Source organism: Osmerus eperlanus, chromosome 10 (assembly GCF_963692335.1).
Source record: "Osmerus eperlanus chromosome 10, fOsmEpe2.1, whole genome shotgun sequence".
NCBI lineage: Eukaryota > Metazoa > Chordata > Actinopteri > Osmeriformes > Osmeridae > Osmerus > Osmerus eperlanus.
Window position 1 is genome coordinate 16,640,800 of NC_085027.1, and position 16,887 is coordinate 16,657,686.

General features: G+C 45.3%; 1 protein-coding gene across 3 annotated transcripts in view; it reads right to left on the minus strand.

The window, feature by feature from the left end:
* Positions 1-16,887, minus strand: part of tcf12 (transcription factor 12) — a 77,653-nt gene that overhangs the window by 51,656 nt on the left and 9,110 nt on the right. For all 3 annotated transcript variants that reach the window (XM_062470923.1, XM_062470921.1, XM_062470922.1), the window contains exons 4-5: positions 10,878-10,951; positions 6,321-6,423 (exon numbers count right to left, since the gene is read on the minus strand). In XM_062470923.1, coding sequence (XP_062326907.1) covers positions 6,321-6,423; positions 10,878-10,951 — 177 coding nt within the window. The remainder of the gene's footprint in view (positions 1-6,320; positions 6,424-10,877; positions 10,952-16,887) is intronic.

Genomic DNA, 16,887 nt, shown 5'->3' on the forward strand with positions numbered 1-16,887 from the left:
GGCTTTGCAGAGGTAGGTATATGAAGCAGGATCTTTCAGGAGGAGACTGAAAATAAGCCCCTCCCTGAAGACAGAGGTGCCTGGCTCTGGGTGGGGGGGAGGGCCTCTGGGCTGGGGGATCTGGGCTGGGGGATCTGGGCTGGTGGGACCCCTGAGCCATCGCCGCGGGAACATATTTTATCAGGGGAGTGCTGGGGACGGGGACTGGGAGTACAAATAGGCCCTGGACTTTGATCCAGACCCACCAAAACCGGCCCCAGTATACGCCACCATAGCTGCCCTGCTAATGCCTGCAAGTTCTGTGTTTAATGTGATGCTAGTTCGGGAGTTCGATAGATAATGCGAGCGTGCGTAGCGTGCAAGCCAATTTTTTGCCTTTATTTGAGCGCAAAATTGTTTTTGAGCTTTGTGTAAAATCAACATAACCGTTTTTCAATTGCTAAAACCTTGTCTAGTGAAGGTGATGTCTTTTTGTCTCTTCATTTTTCAGCCCCACCCTTACGTTTCTTAGCCTGGTTTTCCATCGTTATTCTTCTCCCGGTGCTCCCGATGGCCAGTCCGCTACTGCGGGGCTGTGCCGTGGTGGTGGATTTTCAAGTCATATTATTTTTAATTCTCGTGCTGTCAGGGGGTGCTGCAGCACCCTCAGCACCCCTAGTTCCCGCGGCCATTCCCAGAGCAGGGAGGAGACACCTCCGTCTAGGCTCTCCTGAGGGTCCCTAGGGTACAGACACCATTAAGTGGCATCTAATAGATTTCCTGTGGCTGGAGATACCAGCAGAGCCCCTATGTGAGTAATCCCTGGGATCCTAGGTGACAACAGGAAGAATACAGCTCTGAGATCACCAGTGACTCAGGTGGTTAAATTAAGACCTGAGCAGAGCTCTTTGAGTAGAAAATAGCATAAGCCCACAGAACAGCACGCAGTGCGTGCACTGCAGCGTGTGTGTGTGACGATGGTAATACTAATCAGATTTATTTGTACTACGTCTAGTCAGAGCCCGCAGCACGCTTTAGGAACCTGAGCATCGCAGCAGCAACTCAGCATTTATTAATACAAAGCCAGGCACATGGCTGGATAGAACTGGACACATGCAGGCACGTTCCCCTTCGTAGAACAACCACTCATACAGTCCAGTCACTCACTCCTCCTGAAAACAATGGCAGCCAAATGCACAGGGCAGGGTGCGTGTGACAGTCAGGAAGTTAAGAAAAGTGAACAATGGACGGGCACGATCTTTGAAGTCTTTGGATGGCCTTGTAGGAGACTTCTCTCGCTTTCTGCTCATGTCTTTGAAGCGCAGCCATCAATGTGACTCACAGCAGAAATCCTGTCTGACTGCAACAGTGACTTACAAGTACCATCTGAGGCCTGGACCGACGTCAACCAACTTCCTCTCTTTCTCTCGACTCTGTCATCTTTCATGGCTAACCTTTATTTAACCATCGGGTTAAAGTATAAAGACTGTGGAATAGTCTTTTACTCACAACAGCAACATGGACCAGGAGGTGTAAACACTAACAGTAAATATTCTTTCAGGGTCAGGCTTGACCACGTTCAGTAGGAAGACTGAACAAGACCAGAGGGAATTTGGCAGGAAATCAACCGAACGGGAATTCAGAACCTCAAAGCCGACTGGCATGAAAGACATGAGGAACTGAGGTAGTGGAGGACGCGTCGCAAATGGAACCTCCAGCCGCTTCGAACAGAATCCAGTCTCGCTCTCCAGTATAATCCCCCACCACCCCCCTACCTCACCTCACACACACAAACTAACTAACACACAGACGCTCGCACACTAATTGCTCTATTTCCATGAGATGGGGTACCTGCCAACCGCTAGCCTCTCATCTCTACAACAGGACTCATGCAGGTTCTAAACCTGGGGATCCAGGTAAATCCAGGTTGTCTTTGGGATCCATCTGACTCACTACTGGCCTACTCTCTACAGGAAACAACATTTCAGAAATACGCCATGTTCTCTATGCAACTAACCGTACAATAGGAGTGTTTTCACCGTAACTTTGACATTACATGAATACTAATTATACTAGACTATTCCGGACTATATTTTATATGTATGATGTACTGTATGCCCCAGAGCCAAAATAAGTGTATTCTTTAGCCAACTGTGCCATGTGTCTTGAATATCAACAAAGGACTAAACCAGTTTCTCTTTGTGATCACATTCAGTTTGACCAGTAAATACTGCATTTGCTGAAGAGGCAGGATTCCCTATCTGCATATTTATATTTAATCTAAAGCTGGATTAGAGCTTATTAAATATTGCCTCAAACAACTACTCACAGTTAGCCTTACGCAACAGCACCCCCCACCCTCATGTAGTCTCACTTCAGTTTGACACTCTTAAACACTTCAGAAACCTGCTTGCCTTTCTAGAAGCCTACCTCATAAGGATTTTACAGCAGGTAACATAGGAATCAATGTTGGGACGCAATACTGTAGCCTGCTCCTAACCAGAACCTCGTACATTTCATTTGTACAGAGGGTTTGGGACCGCTCCATTGACAAGCGTTAACTTCCTTGAAGGCGGGTACTCTGTTGAAGTTTAAAACTATTGGATCAGCCCAGAGCCACTCTGATCTGCCATAACCAATCGCTAGCGTTCGCCTTAGCCAACTCCTTCAACACGGAGCGAGCTGCCGTAGCTGGAAAATCAAACTTTTCCCGAACCCCATGGGGAGGAGGGCCACAGCATCATGACCACCAACAAAACTCAGCAAGGATTGTTCTTGCTCCGGCTTTGACTTATGGATATTCGGCAGCGTTGGCACAACCGCAGAATAGCTTCGCTCGCATCTTTCTCCGCCGCCATTACTGAACTACAACTCAAACTAGTGCATGACATCAACGTCATCGTTCTCAGCCACTCCCTCTGTTCGCTGATTGGACCTACAAATTTTTTTTTCCTAAAACCGACTGATGCACTAAAATCCCAGACCTAGTACAGAAGCAAAATCCAAATTGAGCGGAAGTACGTAGGAGGGCAGAGCCAGGCTAGCAATACTGTACATTAGAAGTAAACTGAGTAGAGAGACTGACGCAAAAAATACTCTTCTCTGCAGCTCAGCACTTCATTCTGAGGGTTGGGAGAGTGGTGGGAGAGTGGTGGGAGAGTGGTGGGAGAGTGGTATCTGCTGGCCCCTCAGCCTCTCATCATCCACACTGCCCGGGTCCTCGTCAGGGGGGATCACATGACCAACAGCTGAGAGAGCAGTGTGGAACTAGTCTACTGCAGGGCCGGTGGGGCAGACACCTGCAGGCCTGCATCCCAGAGCCAGCCTGCCCTGGAGGATGTGCAGTGCTGTAAAAGGATTGGAGCGAGTGGAGAAAGGGAGGGGGAGGGAGGGAGTGGGTGGGTGGAAGGCGGCACGTGAGGGCCAGACTGACTGAACCCTGGCCTGCTCTGACACTCTGGATAACCCCAGCAGGGACGCGTGTCATCACTAGGACCTCCCTGGCTGGCCGTCAATTTGAATTGTCCTTCCTCATTCTCCCCGACCACGTGTTTACTAGTGAAGGGGCCAGGCCACGAACACACATGTGCTGTTGGGAGGACACAAGAACAGACTGCAGAAGAGCTCACGGATAATAAAAGATGTGACGTAGAGACCGTTTATCCACGCACCATGCAGCCATGTTGTCAACAGTTTATTGCTCAAAGTGTTGTTCGATGAATATCAGCAAACATTAACTACAATGACCTCTAAAACAAGCTTACATTATTCCATGTCTTGCAATGACCGCTGGTTAGAACATTCATTCAACATACCAAGTCAAATCAGTCCCTGCCAGCCATCTGTTAAACAGTAAAAGCTGTAACAAGTTCCTTAACAATAGCTGACCTCAACTAACCCCAAGCTGTTTTCAGAGTGTCATACATCACTTTACGATTCAGTCAAGTCTACTCAAACCCCACCTACCATCTCCACTGCCGGCTCTACACCATTGAAATAAAACGAATGCATGAAAATGGAAGAGGAAAGACATGTAACAAAGGCAAAACAATGGCTAGCTGGCTTTTCTCCGTCTAAGTAGGTCTTAGGAGGCAAGAAATCTTATCTGAACTAAAGCTGATTTCGATGTTTTTCCAAAGCAGTCAATGAGGTTTCCGGGGCCATTGTGAGTCAGCCCCCTCTCTCACACACACAAGGCTGTGAGTCAGAGACGGCCATTGTCTCGCTCCACCTGCAAACATATCAGTGAAGCATGAGGCCCCTCCACAATATCTACAATCATATCAGCCTAAACAATACCCATTCTGCTCCCCAGTACAATACAGAACCAGTGTGACTGAGTTTGTTATTCTATGAAATCATACTAGGTTCACTGTCTGTTGTTCACGTTCCTGCTCTGTACACTGTTGAGAGGTGTAGCATGGACCGGATAAAGGTAAACATTGCAGCCACATCATTTTCTTGAGGGAAACTCCAGACCATTGGGATTTGGATTTAGATAATCCACTTTAGATTAGCGTGGCTCGGTTTTAAAACTGCTATGCTGAGATCACACACAAATGGGTCATGTACACAAACAACACGTAGTTCCCCTGGAAATACTAGGTGTCTAATTGCGATGCTTAATTGTATTAAGCCCCTGCTTGCCTCTTCCAACTCTTCCATGGGTGAGAAATAACCTTTCAGGCTTGATTTAATAAGGTTGCTCCACGTAAATACGTAATTCCATGTAAATCCCAGATATTACTGCTGAAATTCAATTTGATCTCCCAATCCTGGCCTCAGATAAGCATAGGAAATTTACGCACACAATCAGATTGCCTAATTCCCTGACACATCATTGTAGCAGATCATTTCCATATTCTGCTACTTATATGGATAATTACAGGCAAGGGCGAGGGGCTGTGAGGATCCTTGCCTCCTGAACGCATCCTGTGATCAATCGCTACAAAGATAACATTTCACCGCCTCCCGCACCAGCACCCATCCGTAAACTAACCACCTTGCATGGCAACCAGTCTCCAGGGCCATCTTACAATGAGCCCAGATCCAGTCGCCCATAAAACTGTCAAGTGCTAACACATCACAATGACGCCAGGGGAAAAGGCTGGGTAATATATTGCTTTTAATTGTTCAAATATATCTATCACACAGGAAGGGAAAAAACACAGCCTTTAGAAATTGTAGTCAACCATTGAGATTAAAAAAATATATGATATTGGGGTTAGGCTGGGGAAGTTGTTTTATATTATCGTTCTTATACACAGTGGTTATACAGTAGGTTAGATGGGGACCAGCCCCAGTAAGTTCACCATCATAAATCTCTGAAAGCATTCAGATCTGAATGAAATCACTGGTGGTTTGAAAAAGGCTTTTATTAAAGGCTTATTTATTGGTCCTCCAGGACAGAGCCGACAAGAGAACGAGGCTCAACATAAGAGTTTTTGATAAAAAAAAAAGAATGATTTAACAAACCCCAAAGCTGTCCATGCCCATCATCTCCATCATCACGTCCACCACCACCACCTCCTCACCATCCCCATCATCACCTCCATCACCACCACCTCCTCACCATCCCCATCATCACCTCCATCACCACCACCTCCTCACCATCCCCATCATCACCTCCATCACCACCACCACCTCCTCACCATCCCCATCATCACCTCCATCACCACCACCACCTCCTCACCATCCCCATCATCACCTCCATCACCACCTCCTCCTCACCATCCTGATCATCACCTCCATCACCACCACCACCTCCTCACCATCCCCATCATCCCCATCACCTCCATCACCATCACCGCCCTCCTCACCATCCCCATCATCCCCATCACCTCCATCACCATCACCGCCCTCCTCACCATCCCCATCATCCCCATCACCTCCATCACCACCACCGCCCTCCTCACCATCCCTATCATCACCATCACCACCACCACCCTCATCACTGTCCACATCACTTCTCCAATAGAAGTTGCCAATGGCTTTTTGATGTCTAGAAGACAGTCTTCTGTGATAGAAAGTTGTACTGATGGCTTACACCCTGGGGGAGGGTCAGCAACCAGGATGGCACAGGAGAGGAGAGAGAGGGGGGAGAGAAAGAGAGAGACAGAGCAAGAGAGAAGGAGAGAGAGGGGGAATGGGAACAGAGGGGGAGAAAACAGAATAAAACGCTCTTTGGCCCAACAGCGCTGTAGGGGCTGCCAATTGCAGATGTGTGACAGGCCTGGTCCATACAGGGCTACATACAGGACTACAGGGGTTCTGGTTGAAAACATGGGTCTGTGCAACCACAGGGCATGTGAGGGGCAAGGTAGTGTGAATCACCTACTTACCCATTATGCTGGAGTTCATAAAAGGTGTCGGGGACAATCCTTCATGGGACACTAATCGACTGTCACTCAAGTGATCACCATAATGAGGGCTGTCTGCAAACCCCTGGGGGGAGAGATCAGAGTATTAAACACATTATTAGGCTGCTTCACTAATTGAGTGCTATGACACTCCTCTAATTACTAAGGAAGAAGAACATGATTGGTCAACTGTCCCCTCAAACCGTCCATTTTTCTCTTTTCCATCATTAAAAAACACTTCTTGAATCTCTGGCTGATTGTTAAAGCAGTAAAAATGCTGTCCAGAAGAGCATGTCATAGCGTACGCCACATGTTTGTAGAGTTAGAAAACACAAGGTTAATGATCCATGTGTAATTCTCGGAATCTAGAGAGGAAATGGGATTTTTAGAGAGGATGATTTTGACATCTTAATTGTACATACACATTACATGGATCAGAAAATGCACGCACCAACAAACACATTCACATACGGATGAAACAATTAGGAGCAGTCGCTGCCCTTGGTGAAGATTCGGCAGAGCATCATCCAGACAGGCGTCAGTGTTACAGGCCTAGTGAGACTCAACCACTCTCGATGAAGATAATGTAAGACTAACGCACGCTAATGTTATTTATTAAGCTAATGAGAACTCAAGTCATATTGTTGCTTAGCAACATTTACACTTACTTAAACACGTAGCTTCGTTTTTACACTTGAAATGGCCTGAGGTGACGTTGTTTGTCTGTTCATTTCACACAAGAACTTCATCGTTTACAAATATCTTAAATGAACGAATCCAAGTGTGAAATAAAGTAGTGACGCTATGTCTATATTATTTTTAAACATATTCCTATACTCTTATACACAGTGTAAATAAATAAATAAATAGCTATAATCTAAGATTTTTATTAAAAATATTTATATTCAAGTGTTGTTTGAAAAAGAAAAAAAATTATGGAACAGCCCCTCCATCCTACCAAGGTACCTGCAGCTTAAAAAATTGCCTTTTTTCTCCCGTGGCTGAACAGTGCCCTTTCATGACAGTTATCAGCTTCAGGGGCTTAGGTCTAAATATCGGTCACAGTATGGTCTTTGAAAACTCAGGGTCCCCTGCAATAAAAGATACTCTGTAGCAGTGCTAATCCCAGGCCCTGTGAAAATCCTCCTGCGCTCCAGTCAAATGCGTCCCCCCAAACTACATTAACTCCCAGCAGAGGGACCAAGCTGCACTGGGCAAGAATTTCTATAGAGCTTTTTTCACCAACTCATACCCTCTGCATTCAACATACAGTAAAAAAGTAAATCTTATTATCCATCTTCTTTTTGGAGAGTGGATGGTGATGGAGTCATTTCAAAGGCAGCGGAGTGTTGTGCTGTGTCGAGGAAATCCACTGAGAATCTCTATTGTGTTTCTGCCAGGCCGCACTCTCATTTAATCACGCCATGAAGGGACACACTAATAACATCATGGTTAACACACAGACACACACACACACACACACACACACATACACACACAGGGACAACAACCTAAGAAAACCTCTATTTTTACCACAATGCACCACAGAGTATGTGAGTGTCAACTGGCATTTAACAGAAGAAAACAAAGCACTGTAATGAACAATCTTACATCAAAAATCGTCCGTTTCTCCCCAAGATCTTTTCTCTGCTGGTGGTGAAAGCTGCCACAGAGCAGGAAAAGGCCAGACAGGAGAGGCGGGGGGGGGGGGGGGGGACAGGAGAAGAAAGGCCGGGGATAATGGTCAGGGCGGCCTCACCCAGCCTCCACTCTGTGGGCCTGATCCTCTGGGACCATTAGATCATCAATCACAGGAGCCTCATCATCCTTAACCAGCGTTGGCCCACGTCGATCTCAGACACTAACACATGCTGTCAGGAACACATGCCGCTGGCAACAGAACTGTCAGATCACTGCTTAAGCATGCAGGTCACAGCTCGCGCCTTGCCCCCGATCTCTCACGGCGGCATTTAAAAAGTCATCTCGGAGATGGCATGTGGCGTTCCAGGTGAAGGTGTCCCTGCACATGGAGGCTTGGGGAGGGCCGATAGGGGCGTGATGGACATGAATGGGAGGGTGGCGTGGCCGGGTTGAAGGGGGGGGGGGCGGGGGCCTGGGTCCTGCGGTGGCGCTGGGCAGAGCCCCGGCTGTCAGACGGACAGCCTGCAGTCACAGCTGCCCAGGATGCAGAGACTGGCTGAGAGCCAAGGTCAGCATGGTGGGGCTGGGGGGACCACTCTCAGTCCACTAATCACACGCTTCTAGCACAACAACTCAAAAGAAGCACAGGGAACTCTACTCCTCCTTCCAACACAGACTCAGAGCAGAACAGGCTCTTCCTGGGAAGGAAAGGAAAGTTACCAGCCTCAATTAGATTGGTTAAAACATTTCCCCCAAAAAATCGGAATGGCAGCAAAGGGCTTTACGATTGTGATGGGTTTAAAATGGTCTGGACTAGACCCCTCTCTCTCTCTCTTCCTGCTCGCTGTACTCAGCATCGAAAACACAAGCTCAATGCCTTTCCTTCTCTTCAACATCCAAGATATCAAAGAAGAACAGAAGATGAGAGCACGCCATTCTTCAGGCAAAACAAATTGGGATGTGGATCAACTGAGGATGTGGATACACTGAATGTCCAGTGAATTCTACTTGATATAGAGCAAGGAGTAAGTACACGACAGACAACAGTCCATATCCAGCCTGTGTGCATTCAGCACATTGCGGATGTACACAGTAACACAAGGTTCGGAGGTGTGCTTCTTTCTACAACTGAGCGCTGTGTGGGGGGGGGGGGGGGGGGGGATTATTCATTGCAATGCATCACTCAGGCCAGAAACACAAAGAGCCGACCCAGTCTGTTTTGTGTGGACAGACAGAGTGATGAATGGACAGACTTCATGGAGCAGTCAGAGTTCAACTGTGCCCGGGGATTAAAGAGATTGGCTTCATTCTCTTTGGTTAAAGTCATCCGGATGAACGTTTCACTGGCTGGAAACCAGGCACAGGAGGCACTCCGCCTTTCTCTAATATCATTCTGGTCTTCGACCACACTCCCTCTCAGTTATTACCAGAGAATATCCTGCTAGTTTAGAATTGACAGCTGCACTGTGAAGTAGGCTATGGCAGAATGAATTGCTCTGTCATGTCACTGGGCACACAAACTGAAAACATGAGTCTTAGTAATTATGAGAGCACATTTTCAAGATCTGAGGCCAACACAATGGTTTTCTTTGCAAGTAATAAAGTTGATCATACATACATTAAAGGGGGACAAACAACCCAACCCATAACATTATGGTACATTTGTGTTGTCTTTACCTGTGCATTTTTTTATACATGTGCAAAATGTCAAACTGTGAGTGTGTGTTTGTGTGTAGGTCTGCATGACTGTGTGTGTTTGTGTGTAGGTCTGCATGACTGTGTGTGTTTGTGTGTAGGTCTGCATGACTGTGTGTGTGTTTGTGTGTAAGTCTGCATGACTGTGTGTGTGTGTGTGTGTGTGTGTTTGCAATACGGCGGCGAGAACAGCTGTCTGCTTACTGATGCCCGTCCCCTGCAATGTCAGAAACAGTGATTTATATGCACCTAGAGCAAAGATATCTCAAGCGTCTCCATCTTATAATTCAAATCAGGCTGCCTATAGAGCCATAGCCTGTAGATGTTCATTCGGGAAGGGCATTGGAAAATAAACAAGGTAATGCGGGCTGAGCAGATCTGACATTTAACTGATTTCTGATGGAAAGTGACAGGAGATTGACATTAAATGAAATTCATACAGGGCACCCGGAACAACCAACGTGTGAGAGACAAACAAACAAATAAGAGACACTGAGATATGTTCACACTCTGGAATGCACGGGGAACAGTTCTACAGTATCTTCCACTATTTTCACTATTATTATCATGAAAGAGTTGTATACAGACATTTACCATATACATAACTTAAATTCAATTGTGATGTAAATGTATTATTACAACAATATGAAGGAATATTACATTACACTGGGAACCTTTGAAAATGTGTTAATAATGACAGAAAAGGACTCATTTCTAGAGAAACATTCATTTTAAGTAGGTGATCAATATTTTCATTTCATTGAAGTGAACTACATAAAATATAATTTGCACCTCAACCATAATACTGGAACAGATCTAAAAATGGGGTAATATTCTCCAACTCAAGAATTCCACAATGTTGTCATAATATTCTGAGGCACACCACATTAATCAGCCTCCCTTGACAAATACTTAATATTTCAGCTTAGCTCAAATAATCCGAACGCAATGACAAAATATTTAAACCCATCACTTAAGAGGATATTTTGCCATACAATTAGGTCACGCTGGAAAGGGAAATTATGCCAATTACAGGTCACACAACATGACTGGTGCTTGGCACAGGGGGTAAAGTCACCCTCCCTCCCTCGCTCTATCCCTCGCAGTAAGGAGAATGTAACACGTTGGTGTAATGAGTGCTAAGTGATGTGCTGTGGAGCAGAAAGGCCAGGCAGCAGAAGGGGGGGTGGGTGCAGGTCTTACCCTGGAGGGCTGGAAGGAGGGACTGGACTGGCCACCTGAGGCCCAGGATGCCTGGACCGGGCGCTCATCCATACCTGTCAGGAGAGGAGATGCACAGCTCTGTCACACTCACACGCAGGGATATAGACACGTCTAGAGAAAAATACATCTTTTGAACCGAATGTGTTCCTTGTATAGCACTGGACTACACACATAAGGAACACATTCTGTTAGGAATTATTTTTCTCTGCAGATACAGAGAATGATATGTTTACAAAAATACACATTAGCAGCAGGCTCTATTGATCAAACACTACTGTACGTCGGTAAAGGATTGCTTGGGAACAATATGCATCTATTTGTCAATCAGCGACTGTGCGGTTACTCAAAAATAGCCGTCCAATGATGTTTCACTTGTTTCATGTCTCATAGCAACATCCTATCGGCTCTCTAGGGCCTGGTTGAACGAGAGTGCATCTTGACTCATGTCTGTCGCCGAGAAAGAGAGAGAGCTGCCACTTTCCTGGTGGAGGCATCGCCACAGAGAGCAAAGCCACGGAGAGCAGGCAGCAGAGTTGCGAAGAGACTCATCTATCATCCATCTATTCGAAGGCTGAGCTTTCCAAGCACAAGGCCAATTTTCACTGCGTCATTTATTTTGGTTTACATAAATCACAGACCAAAAAAATTGCACTCCTTAGCATGTGTGCATGCTCAAATGTGCTGGAGAGCAACTGGAGCTCTGTGATTTGGCATTGATGTATGGCCTGGCCCTATCAAAACAGCTGAGCTCTGAAACTTGATGAAACTCTTTTTTGCTTTCTTTTTTTGAATGTCCATGCTTTCAAAGACAGAACAAGAAAATAGATAAACAAATAAAATCAATGACTTGTATGAATTCAACATCTGCTATGTGATGAACAAATATAATATCTGACCTTCTAAATTCAATTTATAGAGCTCGTTCAGTAAAAAAAAGATATGATTCTGGGATTGTTCATGATGCTCAAACCAATATTGTTTTGTAGGTAACAGCATTCCACACCCTGGCTCCAGTATAGAGAACTTAATTGAAGAGAGGGGAGCCATCAAGATTTTGCAAGTTATTGATTGTCCCTTCTGTAATTTCATCCTGCAACTAGAAAACTGCAATACCATTCATTTGATTCCATTCTCAAATGAAAGAGATCGGATTTCAGGGAATTGTATTCAAGAAAAATCAAATATAGCTATTGCATGAGGTAAACAAAAACCTTTAAACCAGAACACAGACCCTCTGCGGGCCTGTAATCCACTTTTAAGTTGTTGTTTTTTTGTTTAGTTTTTTTTTTATGTGAAAGCGTTCTTGACAAATAAACACAAGAATTCAGTTGCCTCCACCGTGACACTTGGCTGCATGGCTGATCATACCCTGCTAAACAGCAGCTATCAGAATTTGCATGTGCAGAACAAACAAGGCCTTCAGAAAGAAAGAGCAGAAGTAGACTCTTCCACCAAGCAAAAGGGAGTCTTACAGTACATTACACAATCAGTGTGTGGGCTCGATTTTGGTTTCATGCCAAAGACAATGTGGTGGCCACCCATTCAGTGCAGCAGGCAACATTCAACTCAGTTCAAGGCAACCGTCATTCACCACCATTCTCCAGTTCACACAATGGATATAGGTCAATTTCAATCAACAACATATCCCCCTAACGCCCAAAAAAACGCAACGATGAATCTGAAAGGTTGACATTTTGGAGCCGAGCTGACCCATGACTTTGCCATGACTCTGTAAAGGCAGTGTCTTGATACGCAAACTGCATCCAGTCTCCAGCTCTAGTCTCCAGTCTGCAGTCTGTACCCTGACTTTCAACCACTGCCCTGGGGCCCAGACTCCTCTCTCTCTCACCTCACATGGCACAAGTCTGATTTCACCAGCCACTGTTTCACTGTACTGTGACACACACCAGCATGCCAACAAAGGAAGGAAAACATAACAGATTGATGATGCTACAAATGCTACAAGATACAAGATCTGTAACTGCGCACTTAACTGATGGCTAAAATGAGAAGACAGCCATACTTTTCATTTTGGAATTTACATCTTTATAATATGGCCTGGTCAACAGTTGGGATGAGAAATGCTATGTTTAGATTTTTTTCATGTAGAAGATCAAGCTACCCAAGTTACCCAAAGACAATAACCCATATTTATGAAAAGATGAAAAGTCAAGTTCAATCCAAAGTAACTTTTCACAATATAGACAATGACTTCACAGGCAAGGTCTCCTCTGAGACATAGTTAAAAGTTGGTGATGTATTCTTACTGTGGAATCCATCACCAAAGTCCCTGCTACAAATATTAAAACAAGGGTATACATCTAAGACATATTTTCAGCCAGCTGTCTAACAAGGCTTAAATAGAATCGGGGTGCGTTCAGGACTGGCAAGAGGAGGCCCAGCTGAACAGACTGAGTGGAAGGAGCCTCCTCTATGTGGTTTAGAGTGTTATGAGTCAGCCGCTCTATTTAACCATCCACCAAATCACGGAGGGCCAATGTCATGAGACACCTCCGGCAGAGGTCACACACCAACAGTTAAGCACATAAAATACTCCGGCTAGGCTTGATTTACAACCATTTTCATCCAGGCCGATCTGTACCCAAACACGGCACGCATTCACCTGCCATTCATCAGTGTGATGCCACGTGTGTTGTGTTTTGGTGTGTAGCAGGTTTATGGAGTGCGGTGGCCGTGTCGTGCCACTGTGCTGTTAACAGAAGGGCTTCAGAGGTACGGCACGCAGACCCGTCACTCATATCCGTGGCAGCTCTGCTCTGCGCTGTAACAAACTCCACCACATCTCCGCTCCTCACCCCTACAGCACTCTGGTCACACCAGACACAGTGTAACACTGGGCTGCCTTGACAGCCCCATCATCTACCCTGAGTGTGTGTGTGTGTGTGTGTGTTTGTGTGTGTGTGTGGAAGGGAGGGTATGGGGGGGCGGTGTGGTAAAGACCTTCATATAATTATTTCAGACACCCTCTTCTCAATTATAGAAATGAACAGGAAATAGACAAAGACATTATGCAGATACAAATGCTTCAGCCCGACTAGCTGAGTTCAACTCTCTCCCCCACTACACAGAGATATGCCAGAGAATGTTCATTTACATGCAGTGTCTGTGAGAACAGGATTTAAATATGGATTTGACTTGGCAAGGGTACCACTTTGTGTGCAAATCTTTGTCTTTCCTGTGTCTAAGTCGAGCAGCCGTTGGAAACAGCCTTCCTTCACTCTCCCAGGACATCAGAAAACTCTCTCACAGATTAAAATAATATAACAACTTAAAATGTATAAACAAGTTAACAACGGAAACCAACTTGACAGATCTCTGCACTACTTTGCCCACAGCCTGGTATAACTCTAGACACTGACGACATCTGATACAGCTAGGCATGAAGAACAGATGTAGGACTTGTAGGTCAGCTGTTTGAATGCATTAAATATGCTGACAAATTAATTGCGCATCTCCGCTGCAATAAAAATTACATATCTTTCCAAGAAACAGAGGATTAAAACATGATATGGTGTTCCTAGATTGCATTTCTTTAAGAGGACAAAAATAGATTACAGGGATATATATTATAAGGAACATCATGCTGATCAAACAGTTCTCATCAATCGAACTAGATGCATTCAAACCATCTATCTGCAGTCTCAAAGAAATAAATGGCAGCTGTATTTATGCTCCTTGGGAGATGGGAACACTTTTAAATTAAATCATATTCTTATTGGATTTACTACATAAACAGACACCTCCATGTTAAACTTTCTACATTCAAAAAATGTACAGGTGAATCAAATAAATTCCAACATGACTTTATTCACAGAATGAAAAGAGAGAATGCATACAGATACAAAATAAAAAAAACAGTCTGAAGTATAGCTGCTTATGGCAAGACACCTTGTCAACCTGGGAATGTTTTAATTGTCTGTGCACAAGAAAACCATGATTGGCAGCTATGGTAGACAGAAGTGGATGAGAGTGATCTGTAGTGTTGATCTAAAGGAGCTGGGTGGGGACTGGAGGGCTGCTGTGAGACCTCTGCTGCTCTGCTTCATGAGAGAGCAGGGGAGGCTCTGCATGGAGAAACATTGCTCAGATCCCTGCCAACTGACTGTCAGGAACAAACATGTCACATCCTCAGTCTCCAATCAAACACATGGGAACACAACCTTGAATGGTGGGCAAATATTTATCTTGGCAAAGTCTGATCTCCTCTGGAGTTTAATTGTTGAGCAGGTGTCGGCCTCCCCCTCAGACACACAGTCAAAAGGGCACCACATCGATAGTTCAATGTGACGAGTTCCCCCCTGTTTTCTGGCAAACCCCAACTGAAAAAAGAAACGCATTTGTTACTTCACACACGCCTGGGACCAGCCACCGGCTAAAAACAACAAGCACACCAGACGTGACATCACAAAGCACCATTCGTCAGAACCTGCTACATTTTTTTTCCTCTGCTGGAAATTGCTAAGAAAACAAACATTCAGACCAAATGGGCATTGCTTGTGGAATCACCATCGGCTGTGATCAATACGGACCTACGGGGAAGCGACCTCATAAACGACGGACTACGGTTACCTCAGCTGGGCCATTACCGACTCTTTTGCAGTCCAGCCTCGCCTCACCCAAGGCCCCAAATCTGCTCCAAATACAGGCAAAGAAACATCATCACTACCGCAAATGGAGCCCAAACAAACCTGCATACTTCACTATTATCTGTTGTTGGGACTAATGAGGAAATAAAAAGTTTGCATCATTTAAAATTGTGATTGCCAAATTGTGGAAAGCTACATACATGGATTAGAAGAGAGAATTGTTGTTTGATTAGTCGTGGAAATCAAGCGGGAGCCTGCAGTGTCAGTAACTACACAGTGAAAGTCATCAGAGACAATATTACAAACAGAGCTAATCAGTTAATAGTGCTCGCCCTCCTAATCATTAAGAAAGAGTTCTGCTACCAACTTGGCCCTGTCAAGCTAACAAAAGCGTTCGCGGGGCGACTGCTGAGGGAACATCTCATCCACCTGTAGTGATGAGTGGCTTGTCAAAGCTGCAGCACTGTCTTCATTAGACAGCCTCCCCCCCTCCCTCCCTCTGCTGCTCTCTTTCGCTCCCACCCTGCCTCTCTTCATCTCTCTCTCTCTCTCTCAGATCCAGTCATCCACAAAGCGCTGTCACAGAGCAAGGCCTGGAGAGAGGCAAATGACAAGGCTGCTCCCCCCTTTGGGATACTCTCCAATTCTGAGCAAACAGTCGGCAGCAGGCAGGCAGATTAATAAGACTCGCTGTGGAGTTGGATAGATATGCATCTGAACGTGTCACGCGTGGCGTCTAACAAGAGCGCCTGCGACCAGCCCGTCGACGGAGCCCAGCTTGAGAGCATTTGACTGTATGTAATCTAACAGCTAGCCTACTCTCTCACGCCAGCACAGAAGCCGTTGGCTGAGAGGACCAGCCCTCGCTGGGGGAGCGTGTTTGGGGAGAAGACTTAACTGTTACCAGGAGGAAGACTAACATACACTGAAATAAACTAAACTAATGGCTGAAAAGCATTAGAATGGATGTTTATGCTAACCTGATTTATCTTGGGTGAGATCACAAGTACATTCAACGTCATTAATCATAGGCAATACATTTTAATATGTTTAAAAAGAACAACAACACTGACATGGCAGCTATAACATATATACCTATTATTTTACAGTATTATTTGTTACAAAAGATTCTATTTAGTACACTTTTGTGTTTTTGGTATACCACAAGTCCCCCCTCCAACTTCTGTCAGTGATAGACGTGAATAAGGACAACACAGGCCCTGTCAGCGAGGGTTCATGTTTGGTTTCCTATCTCTCTCTCTCTGGATCACTTTGGAAGGGCCTTGATGGGTCCTGGCAGTGCAGTTCTGCTGCTTTTGTCTGGGTATGCCCAGTTCAGACGCATTAATCCAAACTCTCATTCCCTGCAATTTCCACACTTC